Here is a 16,366-nt window from a genome sequence, read left to right as displayed (position 1 = left end):
TCCTTTCCTTTCCTCCTATTGCATCCTGGGCCTTCTCCAGTCATCCTGATAAAAATCTTGTCACTGGATCCAGAAGGCTCAAGTGGAGAAAATGAGGCTGTTGATCTTGCACAGCCCTCCCTCCCTCAAAACAAAGTCAAGTGCAAGTCATGTCATCATTTCTCTGATGGCATGGACTTCTTCAGCAACGAAGGACGAACACAACAACAAGGAATGACCTATGAGCACCTCCTTTGATAGGTTCTGCTATGAAAACTGAACCACCAACACAGTGATCTGAATAAGGTCCAGCCTAGAATAACAGACTGGCCACATGGTAAATAATTTTTTAGCCTTGGCAAATATTGAAGATGTCTAAGTTGTTGAAATGTAGGTGGAAGTAGTCCAAATACCTATGATATCACATATTTTTAAAGTGCTGAAAAAGTAATTTAAATGCTTTCTAGATATGCCACTCCTTCATACTTACTACAAACTTGAATTCTCCCTTTCACCTTCTTCAACTGCCTGCTCCTTAAATAATCCTTTTTGGACTTCTTGACTCAAACCTAGAAAATCAATTGATGCTGTGATACTATGATTTTCTCAGGTCATATTTCACATCTGTACTGTTAACAATAACAATAACAGCACAAATTCTATGGCTCCTTAGTGTTTACAAAGCACTTTCCACACATGATTTTATTTGATCCTCACAACTTTGTAAGTTAGGTTCCATTGTAATCCTAACTTTATAGCTATTCTCCCTTCTCACTGGTAAGGATTCAATCCTTGAAAAAGAACTTGAGAAATGCTTTATACTGCTTCCTTTTTGGTACCTTTCATCTCTATTTCCTTCCTTATTACTAGTGAAGGTAAACTTTTTAGCTAGACCTTCGGCTATTGTGGCTCACAGGTTGTAATGACTCAGTTAAAGCCCTGACTCATTTCCCTCCTCCTTCCTCCTCCTTCCTCCTCCTCCCACTGCTGTTGCTTGAGTTGATTGTTTGGGACTTTGGTTTTGTGTGTCTCTTACATTTTAATATCTCCATGGAATAGCTGTTTCATATCCCCATGGACTGACTGTGAGCGAACTTCTCTATGTCTCCATAATAGATGTGAATACCTTCATATCTGCATTAGGAGTAAGTTGTGGTAGCTTAAACTATAGTCATTCAGATGCACATATAAAAGGAAACAGAGCTGAGATCAGAGGGGAAATACAGAGAGAGAGTTCAGCCGAGACAAAAAATAGACCTGAGAGAAGGTCTGGGTTAGTGAGGGTAGGAGTATGAATGTGTGGGAGGGACAGAGGTGGAGCTTAAGCATACCTCTTCTTATGGAACCACCAGAAAAATTTCCGGAAACCACATCCTTCTGCCTGAAGCATCCTATTTCCCAGTATCTACTACATATATGACTGATATGACTACTTTGACATTGATAGCTGGGAAACTCTAATACCAAAGACTGTTTGGTGAATTTGGGAATTTGCCTACATGTGGCCTGGCTGAATAAAATATAGGTTTTGATTTATGACCACGAGATAGAGGTGAGTCATTTCACAAAAAGACTACTTTGGAGCAATCGAGACAAGACCTTCAAGTGGAAACCCCTTAGAAGACCTAGAAAATCTCTGCAGATCCCCATCTTAGGGTTTCTTTTGTCCAAGAGGAATGGCCTCACTTCTCAGTGAATTTGCATAGACTATTTCTGAACAAAATAATGGACATCAAGGCTCACAGTCCACAGTTGTGAGTTCTCAGCCTGGAATATCTCCCTGCTATGCCTGCCCCATTGATACTGTAGGGCCTCCATTTTGGGGAGGTGTAGTATCTAGTGAAACTTTGTGGCAATTTAGACTCTGCCCACCCTGGAACCCAAAAACTGTTGCAGTTTCATGATGTGTTGTGGTGGAACTGTCTCAAAGAATTCAGAGTCAAACAACATCTGATTCCAAGTTTAGGCATTATTGAGATTGATGCCTCTTATGAAGCTGGCTAAATTTAAAGACGAACCAGTAACTTCAGAGAAAGTGCAATGGATTTTTATAGTGTAAAGATGCAATTACATAACAGAAATTATGAATATTAAAAGACAGGAGGGGTTTGTTAAGGGATTATTAGGTAATAGGGGAGGGTCCCAGTCACAGTGGAACTGTGGAACCCACAATGCATACAGAAAAACCCATTTGGGGGAGTATGTATGTATGACAATGATAATGATATGATAATAAGCCTCTTGAGTTGCAAGTTCACCTAAAGAACAGTTTTTTGCTAATACTGCACAGGTGCCAACTTAGGGAAGGCCCCTTCCATTGTTTTGGGGTCTACATCCTGCTTGGGCATCCTGAGGTACTGCTTTCTGATTGGCTGAGTATTGCAGTCCTATCTGAGACTAGATGGATGTGGTTCTGGTTGAGTACATGGATACTTGCTATTTCTGTGGGAAATATGAGGAATGGGTCAGTTTCTGTGAGAAATATGTGAGTTCATGGACATACCTGTTGTTCTAGTGGGCAGTGAGGCATATATGAGGAAATTAGGGTGTTGAGGTGGGGAGGCAGTGTGAGAGGCAAGGAAGGGGGCAGTGAGCCTGCTGTCCCGTGAGGCCTATGAGGAAGTTAGAATATTGGGGCTGGGGGCAACTTTATTAGGATTCTATCACCTTCAACTTTCATTCCCCTCCTGGCTGTGCTGGATTTTACTACCATGCCACTGAACCAAGTATACACCTTCATCTCACTTCTCAATTTTTCCCAAGCTCCCAACTGTTTTTATCTCCCTTTTGTCAGTTATCTTTTCCCCACTAGAATCTAAGTTCCTTGTGGGCAGGGCTATCTTTTTCTTTTTGCTTGTGTTTGTATTCCCATTGTTAGCATGCTGGCTGACATATAGTGAGCACTTAGTAAATGCTTGTTGCCTACATACTTGCCTGAGTTGCCCTGGTCACACGTATTTCTTTACTTACATGTCTCCTGGCTGTTACTGTCAGTTTCCGTGTACCTTCTCCTCTGGACAATGTGTGAATTAGTGGGAGGGTATGTCCTGGGTTTATGGGTAGAATGTTATATTTTAATTATTCTTGTTTTGTTTTCTGTTCAGCAAATATTTCTAATTAAGAATTAATGGCTGATTTGTTAAATGGGAAACATGCCAACTGGGACTCAGGAGCTAGAATTGGAATAGAAAATGTCACTACCATTCTAAGCAATAAATAATTAATTGGTCAAAATGCACTTATTAAGCACTTCTTATGTGCCAGACACTGTACAAAGTGCTATAATGATGCAATGAGATTCCAGGTTGCAATTTCCTATATTGCTACAGATGGTCGTATTTGAGAACCAAGGACAGACAACAACAGATACTGTTGCTAACACAGTTCTAAAAACCATAACTGTATAGGGTAAAAAAAAAGCCCCAATAACTCCCTATGTTTCTATTTTATGCCTAGAATATTTATTCATTTTTTTATGTTATTAAAACAAACATTTCATGATTACAAGATTAATTTACAGTGTAACAATTTATGATCTTAACAATATAAAATAAAACTTAACTGTATAACAATCTTAACAATATAAAATAAAACTAATTGGTTTTAACAACATAATCTAAATAATATAAAATAAAATTTTAATATAAATAAAACTAATTGGGTTTGACAATTTATGAGAGATAATTTGCCCCATTCAATTTCTCCCTTTCTCTTCCCAATATATTTCTCTCTCACTGCTTGATTTCATTTTGTTTTAAAGATATGATCCCAACCTATTCAATTCACTCTGTGCACTCTGTCTCTATGTATGTGAGCGTGTGTGCATGTGTAATCCCACCCAGTACCCAGATACTGAAATGTTTCAAGAGTTACAAATATTGTCTTTCCATGTAGGAATGTAAACAGTTCAGCTTTAGTAAGTCCCTTATGACTTCACTTTGCTGTTCACCTTTTCATGGTTCTCTTCATTCTTGTGTTTGAAAGTCAAATTTTCTTTTCAGCTCTGGTCTTTTCATCAAGAATACTTGAAAATCCTCTATTTCATTGAAAGACCATTTTTTCCCCTGAAGTATTATACTCAGTTTTGCTGGGTAGGTGATTCTTGGTTTTAGTCCTAGTTCCTTTGACTTCTGGAATATACTGTTCCATGCCCTTCGATCCCTTAATGTAGAGGCTGCTAGATCTTGTGTTATCCTGATTGTATTTCCACAATACTTGAATTGTTTCTTTCTAGCTGCCTGCAGTATTTTCTCCTTGACCTGGGAACTCTGGAATTTGGCCACAATGTTCCTAGGAGTTTCTCTTTTTGGATCTCTTTCAGGCGGTGTTCTGTGGATTCCTTGAATATTTATTTTGCCCTCTGGTTCTAGAATCTCAGGGCAGTTTTCCTTGATAATTTCATGAAGGATGATGTCTAGGCTCTTCTTTTGATCATGGCTTTCAGGTAGTCCCATAATTTTTAAATTGTCTCTCCTGGATCTATTTTCCAGGTCTGTTGTTTTTCCAATGAGATATTTCACATTATCTTCCATTTTTCCATTCTTCTCTCTTTGTTCTGTGATTTCTTGGTTTTGCATAAAGTCATTAGCCTCCATCTGTGCCATTCTAATTTTGAAAGAACTATTTTCTTCAGTGAGCTTTTGAATCTCCTTTTCCATTTGGCTAATTCTGCTTTTGAAAGCATTCTTCTCCTCATTGGCTTTTTGAACCTCTTTTGCCAATTGAGTTAGGCTAGTTTTTAAGGTGTTAATTTCTTCAACATTTTTTTGGGTCTCCCTTAGCAGGGAGCTGATCTGCTGTTCATGCTTTGACTTCATGTCTCTCATTTCTCTTCCCAGCTTTTCCTCCACCTCTCTAACTTGATTTTCAAAATTCTTTTTGAGCTCTTCCATGGCCTGAGCCCATTGGGTGGGCTGGGACACAGAAGCCTTGATTTCTGTGTCTTTGCCTGATGGTAAGCATTGTTCTTCCTCATCAGAAAGGAAGGGAGGAAATGCCTGTTCGCCAAGAAAGTAACCTTCTATAGTCTTATTTCTTTTCCCTTTTCTGGGCATTTTCCCAGCCAGTGACTTGACCTCTGAATATTTTCCTCACACCCACCTCACCTCCTGATCCTCCCAGCCCGTGTTTGTGGTCTGAGATTCAAATGCTGCTTCCAGCCTCAGGGCTTTTGGCGGGGGCAGGGCTGCTATTCAGTATGAGATTATGATCTGGTGCTGAGATCGGGGCAGGGCCACCTCTCAGGCTCAGTTCCCTCAGGGGGTTTATGCGCAGACCTTCCGCAATGGATTCAAGCTCCCGCCCGCTTGGGGAGCCCCTGTCTGCAGCCGCCTCTCAGCTTCTACCTCCCGGGGGGGGCCTGAATTATGGGGGCACCCCACTCCCCTCTCGACCCGCCAAAGAGACTCTCTCACCCACCCCTGTCACCTGTGGGTGGAGGGACTTGTGCGGCCGCTGGAGATCCAGTCCCTGAAGCCTGCTCGGATCTGTTTCTCTCGGTGCCGCAGCCGTGGCCGCAGCAGGTCTGGGCTGGGCTTTGTGTCTGCAGCGCGACGGACCTTTTGCGAGAGGTTTGCAGATCCCTCTGTGGGTGGAGGGACCCGCGTGGCCGCTGGAGATCCTGTCTGTGAAGCCTGCTCGGATCTTTTCCTCTCGGTGCCGCGGCCGCGGCAGGGCTGCACTCAGCTCCCGGTCCCGGCGCCCCGTCCGCGGCGCGAAGGACCCCCCGCGAGAGGTTTGCAGGTCTCTCTGGAACAGAAATCTCCCTCGCTCCTATGTTCCGTGGCCTCTGGGTGTGGAATTCGCCGTGAGTTACTTCCCTGTAGCCATTCTATGGGTTGTGGGTTCAGAGCTATGTGTATATGCGTCTTTCTACTCCGCCATCTTGGCCTGGGTTTGACAATTTAAAAAAACCTTTAAATTTAGCATTGCAGTTCTCTAAGTCAAAGGGTATAATCTATTTTGTAACTCTGTAAAAAGTGTTTTTAAATTATAAGGCAAATTAAATGGTCACTACTATTATTTAAAGACGGGTTGGTTTTTTTCTTCTTCTTCAGGGTCTGTGATTTTATTGTTGTAGGGAACTTTCAATGAAGAAATTCTCTCTGCTGATAACATATAGCAACTTTTCTGTAATTTACAATCTTTGAGATTAGCCTGGGACACCAAGAGATTAAACGATTTGTCCAAAATTACCACCCTAATTTTTATGGAACTGAGGAGGGACAGGTAGCTCTGGCCATAAGGCTGGTACCTTGTGGTGCTGCCTATTGTTGCCAAATTATTCTGTAATAGAAGTGATTGAGGGAATCTCTTCAGGTGCTAGATTGGGCCTCTGCCATGGAGCTAGGTACTTGCTCTGGCCCCTTGCTGAAGGACATACACCTTATTGAGACATAGCAACTTCTGACTGACTATCACTAACCATGGTTGCATTAACAATAATTGAACACCAAGTCTAGATTAAGCTGCCCAGTAGGTGGGTTATAAGAGGAGCTGAGGATAATCAGCTCCATCTTCCCCTCTCTCTCTTTTGAGACACTTGCAGTTTTTCTTCTCCTTTAGATTTTTAACAAAGGGAGGGAGGAGCAAATAAGCTCAAAAAAAACATTTTATGACTTTTTATATTAATTTTTAGCGACTTTTATGTTATTATATTATTGTATTTGTCCTTCGTTTTCGAAGAGGACCATGACATCAAAGAAATGATGACATGACTTGCACTTGACTTTGTTTTGAGTGAGGGAAGGCTGTGCAGGTCACCAGCCTCACTTTCTCTTCCTAAGCCATCTGGATCCAGTGACAAGATATTCATCAGGATGACTGGAGATGACTCAGGATGCAATGGGAGACCTTGGCCTTTTAGGCTAAAGCCTTTTCAGGTACTCACTTAAGGTGAGGTAATGCCCATTCAGTGAAAAGGCCTCTTTAAAAAGTAGTCAGGGGATTGGCCTCTTTAATAGAAAAGAAAAAAACAGATAAATCATTCTGGGAGGAACAAGAGCTTCAGGGTTGTTGTTCTGAAGAGAAACTGTTACTATTGTCATTAACTCTAAGCCAGGAGGGTCCAAAAACAGTCACTGAGTGGAGGGTGGGCAGGGATCTGTTGTTCAATCCTTGGGTTTCAGAGGGCAATGGATCTAAGGTTTTAGGGGAGAGGGAAGGAAGGAAGGAAGGAAGGAAGAAAGGAAGGAAGGAAGGAAGGATTATAGCCATTGTACCCCAAGTTAACTGGGTTTCTGGCCATCAAAATTTACCTTCTTTTGGAGAGGAGAAGGAAGGGTAGAGAGCTAGGTTGAGAGAGAGGATGAGCTGAGTTACCCAGACAGCTGAGTCCCCATTCAGGCAGCTTGGTCTACTCACAGGTTGTGTTCATCCTTCGTTTCCCTGTCTTAGGACTGTCACTTTGGTAACTACATGGAAGATGGATTGAGGAAAGAAGAGATTTAGGACAGGCCACTGAACCAATTTCAACAGTTCAGGTAAAAGGTGACAGCCTCTCACTCACCATCCCACTCATATTTAATGAACATGCCTTAAGTTCCCTCTTCCCACATGGCATTGTTAGGAGCTGGAACTACAACGATAAACTTTGACATAGTCCTTTCCCTTAGCAAGTTTATAGTCTAATTCATGGTATAAGATGTATACACAAATAAGGATACAAGGAAGACACAGTAAGGTAAAGGAGATGTCCAGATAAAGAGTCCTAAGAAATCTAAGTGGGGGGGAGAGAGAGAAGAGACTACTTTCAGCTGGATGGGATTCTTCATGGAAAATGTGGCAGCTGAGAGCTTGACCAGGAAGAGAAGAATTTCAATAGGCAGAGATGTGGAAGAAGAGGACTCCAGATATGGGAGGAATTTTCTTTGGAGGAGGAATTGGACAGTACAGGGTAACAGCTGACTTAATGTAGCCCTTTAAAGTCTGAAAAGTTCTTGATACACATCATCACAGCTGAGCCTCACAACAACCCTGGGAGGGAGGATAAGACAATATTATCTTATTTCACAAGTGAAGTAAAAAGAGGCTCAGAGAGTTCAAGTCACTTAACCATGGCCACACAGCTAGTAAAAGTGACAGGAGCAAGATTTCAAATCAGTCCTCCTGAATCCAATACATACACAATACACTCAATACATTCTGCCATGCCACCTCACCAATGCTAATAATTTTTACTCAGCACTTTTAAGTTTGCAGAAATGCTTTTACATATATTCTTATTTGAGCCTTGTATAGGCTGTGAGGCAAAAACTACAAAGCCCACTTCAGGGGGGGATACCCTACAATGTGTGAAAGGGAGGTCTGGGGAACAGTTAAACACCAGGCTGAGTTTGTGCTTTACCTTAAAAGTAATTCAGAGCTACTGAAGGTTTCCTTTATCAGACTTGTATGTTAGGAAGCTCATTTTGGCAGCAGCATAATGGACAGAATAGAGTGGAAAGACTAGGAGCAAGACTAGTTAAAAAGCTACTACAACAGATCTGATGAGGGTCTTAACTAGGATGAGGGCAGTAGAAATGAAAAGAAAGAAAGAGACAAGAGAATTTTCAGAGGTGGGAATCAACAAAATTTGGCAACTGAATGGAATTAGGGCAACTAGATAGCACAGTGGATAGAATGCAGGGCCTGGATTCAGGAAGACCTGAGTTTAAATTGGGTCTCAGAAACTTATCAGCAGTGTGGCCCTGCACAAATCACTTAACATTGTTTACCTCACTTTTCTAATCTATCAAATGAGCTGGAGAAAGAAATGGCAAACCACTCTAGTATCTTTGCCAAGAAAACCCCAAAAGGCATCACAAATAGTCAGACAAGAATGAATACAACTAAACCACCACAAAACATAATTATAAGGTTAGAAACCTGGGAGAATGGTGGCATCATCCAGAGGTAAGGATACTAGGAAAGCAGGAATATTTTAGAGAAAGAATGAGTTCAGTTTTGGACATTTGAAGTTTTGAGATGCCAGTGGGACCTATCTCCACTGATATGTCCAGATCTCCAGGAGGCAACTAGTTACAGCATTAGAGCTAGTCCCCTGCAGAGGGAAGTGAATGCTGCCAAGTCAGAAAACCCTAGAGAGAAAAGTGGCTTGAAGGCAAAACCTTTAGGGAAGCTCATGGATAAGGAGCAAACAAAAGCAGGAGGTATAAATATTTTACTGATAACTTGGCATCAATTTTTTATTTTGTGGTTAAATATAGGGTTTTTTTCCTACAGGATTAAAAAGAAAAATTTTAGCAGCTGAGCACGCTGTTAATAACTTTTGTTTCTTTTTTATATAGTCTTCCATTTAGAAGGAAACTTTTAAGTTACAAAATTATCTCTTGTAAGAGAAAAACTGGGAGACCATTTTTGCTTTTATCATCCCATTAGAAAGATTCACACACAGGGAGCTGAGTCACTGGTTGGTATACAACTCAGGTACCTAACAAGACAGAGAATACCTCTTGCATAAAAAAGCACAGAGAGAACAAGCATCTATACTCTTAGCTCTCCATTTGTGATTCAAATATCCTTCTATAAATCTGATTCCAAACCCATTAACAAATTTTGTACTCTGCTAATCCAGGAAAAGTGAGAAATCAAAAACATAAAGTACTGTGAGAATTGATGTTACCCCAGTAATCAAGTGGAAAGCAGGAACAAGATCAAAGAATTATAGACTCACAATTGGAAAGAAACTATATTAATGTATTGATGGTTCCATTAGTATTTATTATAGCACAGTGTAGTATGAAGCATACAACTAAACTTACTATTCACAATAATTCTATCCAATTTTGCCATCCTAGCTTTATCAAATAAAAAATTCCTACATACATGTGGTTATATTTCCAGATTTTCTATTATGCTCTACCAATCTATTTTTTCCTATTTGTTATATAATACTAGAGGCTATACCAGGGCATTGTAAGTTCTAGTTGGTTTCTGACATGCCGGGAAGGCTTCCAGTTCTATCTGAGCAACAAATTATTCCTGCATTCTGAGGACAAGCTTAACTAAGTCCAGAGAGGAGGTGGCTCATCACCTCTAGACTGGTCACTTGGCAATGAATGGTTTGTCTATGGTAGCTCCTGAAAATACAAAAAAGGACTTTAGTGTCATACTGGCCACTTGTATTTCAATATTCATCACGGGGTAGAGCAGAGGATGCTAAGTACGAATCACATAACTTTTCATACTTTTATAACAGTAACTTAGGCTGGTACTCTAAATCTTCAATCCTTATCCAATGATCAATGAAAGTTCACACTACTAGAGGATCATGATCATAAGAATACCAATATTCTTACTATAAATGAAATTAAAAGACAAAAAGAAAGTTTCAATTAAGTGGAAAGATGGTTTACAGTTTGTCCTTTAAGAAGCAAATGAAGATTGGTAGAATTTTTATTACTTACCTAAATGTATTAAGAAACATCATTTCCAGAAGAACCAAGATGGTGGAGTTTTAGGAAGTAGTACAGTTGAGCTCCCCTCCAAAAGCTCTTCTAAACAGATCTAAGAAATGCACCAGACTTAATCCTAATGGGGGAATCCATAAAAAGTCACAGTGAGTCATTTGTCCATTCAAGATTGGCACAAGGGGACAGCCAGAGACGTGTTTGGACACTGGGGACTTGTCAGTCCAAGCATATAATATTTGTAGAGCACACCATCACCCAAGGAGAAGTTGTGCACCAGGGCAGGAAGAGGTCACAGACCCATACTGGGCCACCACTAGGCTGAAATGGGGCATCACCGTAGAGACAGGTGCCAACTGCAGCTTCGGGATCTCAGTTCTGGGTCACAGAACCAGGGCAAATTGAGAAAACAACCTGTGCATAAGGATAGCATTCTCCATTAGGGAGGTCCTGCCTGAGCAGAGAGAAAGGTGTAAATTCAGAAACAAGCAGATCATATGATGGAATACTTAGAGAATAGTTGAGAATCAACTAAAAAAAACTAGTTGAAATAATTAAGAATTTTAGCAAAGCTGTAGGATATAAAATAAAGCAACATAAATCATCCACGTTTCTACATATTAACAACAAGATCCAGCAGCAAGATATAAAAAGAGAAATTCCATTTAAAAAAATTGTAGACAATACAAAATAGTTGGAAGCTACCTGCCAAGACAAACCCAGGAACTATATGAATACAATTAAAAAACACTTTTCACACAAATAAAGTCAGATATAAATGATTGGAAAAATAGCAATTGCTCATGGGTAGGCTGAGTTAATATAATAAAAATGTCAATTTTACCTAAATTAATTTATTTATTCAGTGCCATACCAATGAAACTATTTTATAAAGTTAGAAAAAGTAATAAAAGTCATCTGGGAGAACAAAAAGTCAAAAATATTAAAGGAATCAATGAAAAGAAATGTGAAGGAAAGCAACTTGGTAATATCAGATTTCAAACCTATATTACAAAGTAGTAAGCATGAAAACAATATGGTACTAAGAAACAGAATGGTGGATAAGTGGAATATATTAGGTACATAATACACAGTAGTAAATAACCATTGGCTTTGACAAACCCAAAGTCCCAAGCTTTTGGGACAAGAGTTCACTATTTGACAAAAACTTCTGGGAAAACCAGAAAACAGTTTAGCAGAGACCAGGTATAGACTTGCATTTCACACCACATACCAACGTAAAGTCAAAATAGGTACATGATTTAGACGTAAAGGGTGATATAAGCAAAATAGGGGAACATGGAAAATTTTACGAGTCACATATAGACACAAGGGAAATGTTTATGACCAAGCAAGAGACAGAGTAGATCATGGGAGGTAAAATGTTTAATTCTGATTATATTAAATTAAAAATGCTTTGAACAAACTTGGAGGGGAATTTTACAGCAAGTGTCTCTGATAAAGGCCTCATTTCTAAAATATATAGAGAACTGAGTTAAATTTATAAGAATACAAGTCATTCCCCAACTGATAAATGGTCAAAGAATATGAAGAGGAAGTTTTCAGAAGGAGAAATCAAAGCTATAAGGCATAAGAAAGAAATGTTCTAAGTCACTATTGATTAGAGAAATTCAAATTAAAACACTCTGAGGTACTATCTCATACCTAATAGTTTGGCTAATATGACAGAAAAGGAAAATGTTCAATATTGGAAGGGATGTGGGAAAATTGGGACACTAATGCATTGTTGGTAGAGTAGTGAACTGATCAAACCATTTTGGAGAACAATTTGGAAATATGCCCAAAGAACAATCAAACTGTGCATACCCTTTGACCCAGCAATACCACTTCTTGTTCTGTATCCCCAAGAAATCAAAAGAAAGGAAAAAGAACCTGTATGTAGGAAAGATATATATATATATATATATAGATATATATACACATATATGTATATACACACATATGTAGAAAAATATTTAGAGCAATTCTTTTTCTGGTTGCAAAGAACTGGAAATTAAGGGGATACCCATCAACTGGGGCTGAATAAGTTATGGTATGTGGTTGTGATAGAACACTATTTGATATAAGAAATGAGGAGCAGGATGGTTCCAGAAAAACCCAAAAAGACTTATATGAACTGATGCAAAGTGAAGTAAGCAAAACCAGGAGCACACATTGTACACATTAACAGCAATATCATACCAAGATCAATCGTCAATGACTTAGCTATTCTCAGTAATGCAATTATCCGAGACAATTCCAACGGACTCATGATGAAAAATGCTATCTAACACCAGGGAAAAAACTGATGAATTCTGAATGCATATTAAAGCATACTCTTTTTCATTTTATTTTTTGTGTTCTTTTTTCTTTTTGGTCTGTGTCTTCTTTCACAACATGACTAATATGTAGATATGTTTTGCATGATCACACATGTTTAGCCTGTGTCAAGTTTTTGCCATCTTAAGGATGGGGTAGTGAATGAATAGAGAAAGAGAATTTGAAACTCAAAATTTTAAAGGGCAAATGTTGAAAATTGTTTTCACATACAATTGGGAAAAGATAAAATATTATTTAAAAAAATAAAAAAGTAAATATGCTGGTTAACTGACCCCCCACCCCAATCTTTTCAGTCTTGCTAAAGGAAGGTCCCAGGGTGATTTGCATGAACCAGAGAGATATTGTGGAAGTTGAAAGGAGCTGACAATAATTTTCTCATCCCAAGTCAAATAGTAGACTGAAATCAAAGAGTGATAGTTCAAGCTGAAGCAAAGGAGTTAAAAAAAAATTTTTTTTTGGCTGGCTTGATAGCTGAATCTGAATCACTAGAGATTTAAAATAGACTCAGAATATGAGTTAAAAGAGCTTCTCTTCCAGCTTTGTAAAGAGGCAACAATGGCTCTTGTTTTCATTCATCAAGTGGCCATCCAGTGGGAAGAGAGCTAATTATAAAATCTACCTGCTAGGGTTGTTTCAAGGATCCAAAGAGATAATATATGTAAAGTACTTTGTCAATCTTAAAGTGTATATAAATGTTAAACAGTGCTATAGATATATCCATAGAGGGCAGCAGAGTACACAGTAAAAAGATTCCAATGATCACATTAACAGACAGCAGTGATATGGAAGACCAGAAAGTAACAGCAGAAAGAACAGCCCCGCAGAAGATAAATTATCTTCTCTCACTGTTTCTTCCTTCACTGCTTTATAAGATGAAGAGGTGGTTCTTCTTGCCTCTACACATATCCTTGATCTCATTCCCTCCGATTTAACCCAGGAGAGAGTGGCTTCACTAACATCTATTTCCATTCTCTAATTTTCCATCCCTCCTGGTGCCTTCTCTGCTGAGTACAAAAACACCTATGTCTCCCCCATCTTTAAAACAAAACAAAAACCCAGTTTATTCAATTTGATTATTGTTGCTAGCTATCATGCCATATGTCTCCTCCTTTCCTTTATCTTTCTTGCCCGCTTGGTTAAAAAATTAATTTACTCTAAGTGCCTATACTTCACCTCTTCTTTCTCTCTTCATAACCCTTTGCAATCTGTTGCTCTCTCCCCAGTTATAAATTAATTACCATGTTCAACGAACTTTTCTCAATCTTTATCCTTTAGTTTTTGACACTGTTAATTATCCTCTGTGAGCTGTATAGGTTCTTAGATCTACTTTTTTTAAAAAAGAAAGCAAAATTTGAGAGGTCAACAATCTACTTTAATCAAGCACATTTATCATTCACTAACTTCAGGGGAAAAAGTCAGCATCCTGAACTTCAGAGAAAATACAGAGAAATAAAGATCAACAAACTGGGCTTCCAACTGTCTGACCATATGCAATTCATACATAGTTACGGGAGAAAGAAGCACCAACATCTGGGTTTTTAAAAGGAGAGGAGTCCTTAGTGGCTGCTCAGAGTCTCATCTGGCTAAACAAACACTTCCAATGAGTAAATCCCAAAGTAAAACCTCACCTCAGAGTATTTACACACTTTTCAGAGATGGAGGGCAAGACCTCAATAGAAATTAACAAAAGGTACATGAAGCCTATTAATGGGCAGGAAAGATCTAATTAACATTATAGAAATATACTCTAAAAAGGACAACATTTGTTGTGAAGCCAGGAAAGTTTTTACTAATTTTTACATTCATTCCTGAATGAATGAATGAATGGGTAGTTCCTAATGGACTACTATGCTTGCTTCAGACAAATGCCCTGCTTTCGATTTGAATTTCCTACCTGCCTCCCATTGGCCAGCATTTAGAGTTCACTAAACCCTACCCCACGTGGGTCTACATTCTCACCACATTTCTCATTTTCTTTATAGAATGACATGATATAAATTCTTTTAAAGGAATTCCCTTAAAGGATGTACAATCTTTCTGGTGTCGACTTGAAAGTTTGGTTAAAGAGGCAAACAAGCTAGATCATATCTTAATTGAATAGATGGTAATTACAATAAGAGAGTTGACAACGTGTCAATTGAAATTACAATTGTGTTTTCTTTACCATTAACATGCCCTAACATATGGAGAAGATGTGGGAGAGCTGCAACACTATTCATTGTTGGTGGAGCTATGAGCTGATCCAACCATCCTGGAGAGTAATTTGGAACTATGCCCAAAGGGCTACAAAAAATGTGCATACCCTTTGGTCCAGCAATATTGCTTCTAGGACTGTATCCCAAAGAGATCATAAAAATGGGAAAAGGTCCCACGTGTACAAAAATATTTATAGCAGCTCTCTTTGTGGTGGTCAAGAACTGGAAATCAAGGGGATGCCCATCAATTGAGGAATGGCTGAACAAGTGGTGATACATGAATGTAATGGAATACTATTGTGCTATAAGAAAAGATGAACAGAAGGACTTCAGAGAGGTCTAGAAGGACTTATATAAACGGATGCTAAGTGAAATGAGCAGAACCAGGAGAACATTGTACACAATAACAGCCAAAGTGTTCGAGGACTGTTTCTGATAGACTTAGCCCTTCACAACAATGCAAGGACCTAAAACATTCCCAAAGGACTCTTGAGGCAAAATGCCATCCACATCCAGAGAAAGAACTATGGAACTGGAACACAGAATGAAGCAAACTATTTTCTCTTGTGTTATATTTTGTTTTGTTTTGGTTTCTCTCATGGTTTCTCCCATTCTTTTTAATTCTTCTATGCAACATGACTAATATGAAAATGTGTTTAATAAGAATGTATGTGTAAAACCCATATAAAATTGCATACTGTCTTGGGGGGGGGAAGGAGGGGGAGAAAATTTAAGACCTATGGAAGTGATTGTTGAAAATTGAAAACAAATAAATTTATTTATTTAAAAAGAAAAAACAAAAAAAATCATGCCATAGCATAGTATGTGTCCGTAAAATATTAAGATATAGAAAAGTCCCATTATTCAAGATAGTGTCTTGGGTTAAGGGCCTCATCCTTAATGGTCATAAACAGAAGAAAATGTTCTTAAGTCAGCCCCATCTGGCTTTGTTGACATAGGAAGAGCTATTCTGAGTTTACTCAGAGAACAAAGAAGCTGTTAGGTCCAGGCTCTTCTTCTGATTGATTAGTTCAGGCTCTGGCCCTTATAGAGAATCAAAATGATATTAAATGATTATCACTGGTATTACAGATATTACATATTTTCTGTGGAAACATAAGTTCAATTCATCTCTTATACCTCTACTCCTAGATTGACCTCTACTCCTGAATGGGGTGTAAAATGTATTCAGAGAAGACTAGTATAGTACCTCTGGTGTGAGGGCTTGCCGAGCCCTTTCCAGGGCTATTTTTTATCTTTTGTGTCCACCTGATTCACCCAACTCTTGCTTATGGTTCCAAGAAGCTGTAGCATGGGCAGTTTACCACACCATGGTAAATCATTTTGGCAGATAGGCTAAACCACATTGAGGGTAACTGAGGGGTCTCAAACCTTTCAATGAGTTAGAGGGATGTCTACCCTAAGCATGTGAGGATTTCCCAC

General features: G+C 39.0%; 1 protein-coding gene across 2 annotated transcripts in view; it reads right to left on the bottom strand.

Moving 5' to 3' along the window:
* The window catches only part of COQ10B (coenzyme Q10B), a 71,987-nt gene extending 61,477 nt beyond the window's left edge, over nt 1–10,510 (bottom strand). Inside the window, exons 1-3 of one of the 2 annotated variants that reach the window (XM_072612791.1) lie at nt 10,386–10,510; nt 7,342–7,391; nt 3,849–5,868 (exon numbers count right to left, since the gene is read on the bottom strand). In XM_072612791.1, the coding sequence (XP_072468892.1) occupies nt 3,945–5,033 (1,089 nt within the window). In that variant the 5' untranslated portion in view covers nt 5,034–5,868; nt 7,342–7,391; nt 10,386–10,510 and the 3' untranslated portion in view covers nt 3,849–3,944. Of the gene's footprint in view, nt 1–3,848; nt 5,869–7,341; nt 7,392–10,385 lie in introns of those variants that run through there. The other variant, XM_072612794.1, reaches the window with a different exon arrangement.
* Between the last annotated feature and the right edge of the window lie 5,856 nt (nt 10,511–16,366).

Source organism: Notamacropus eugenii, chromosome 5 (genome assembly GCF_028372415.1).
Source record: "Notamacropus eugenii isolate mMacEug1 chromosome 5, mMacEug1.pri_v2, whole genome shotgun sequence".
NCBI lineage: Eukaryota > Metazoa > Chordata > Mammalia > Diprotodontia > Macropodidae > Notamacropus > Notamacropus eugenii.
The sequence above is the reverse complement of the archived record's forward strand: the minus strand, read 5'-3'. Positions and strand labels throughout refer to the sequence as shown.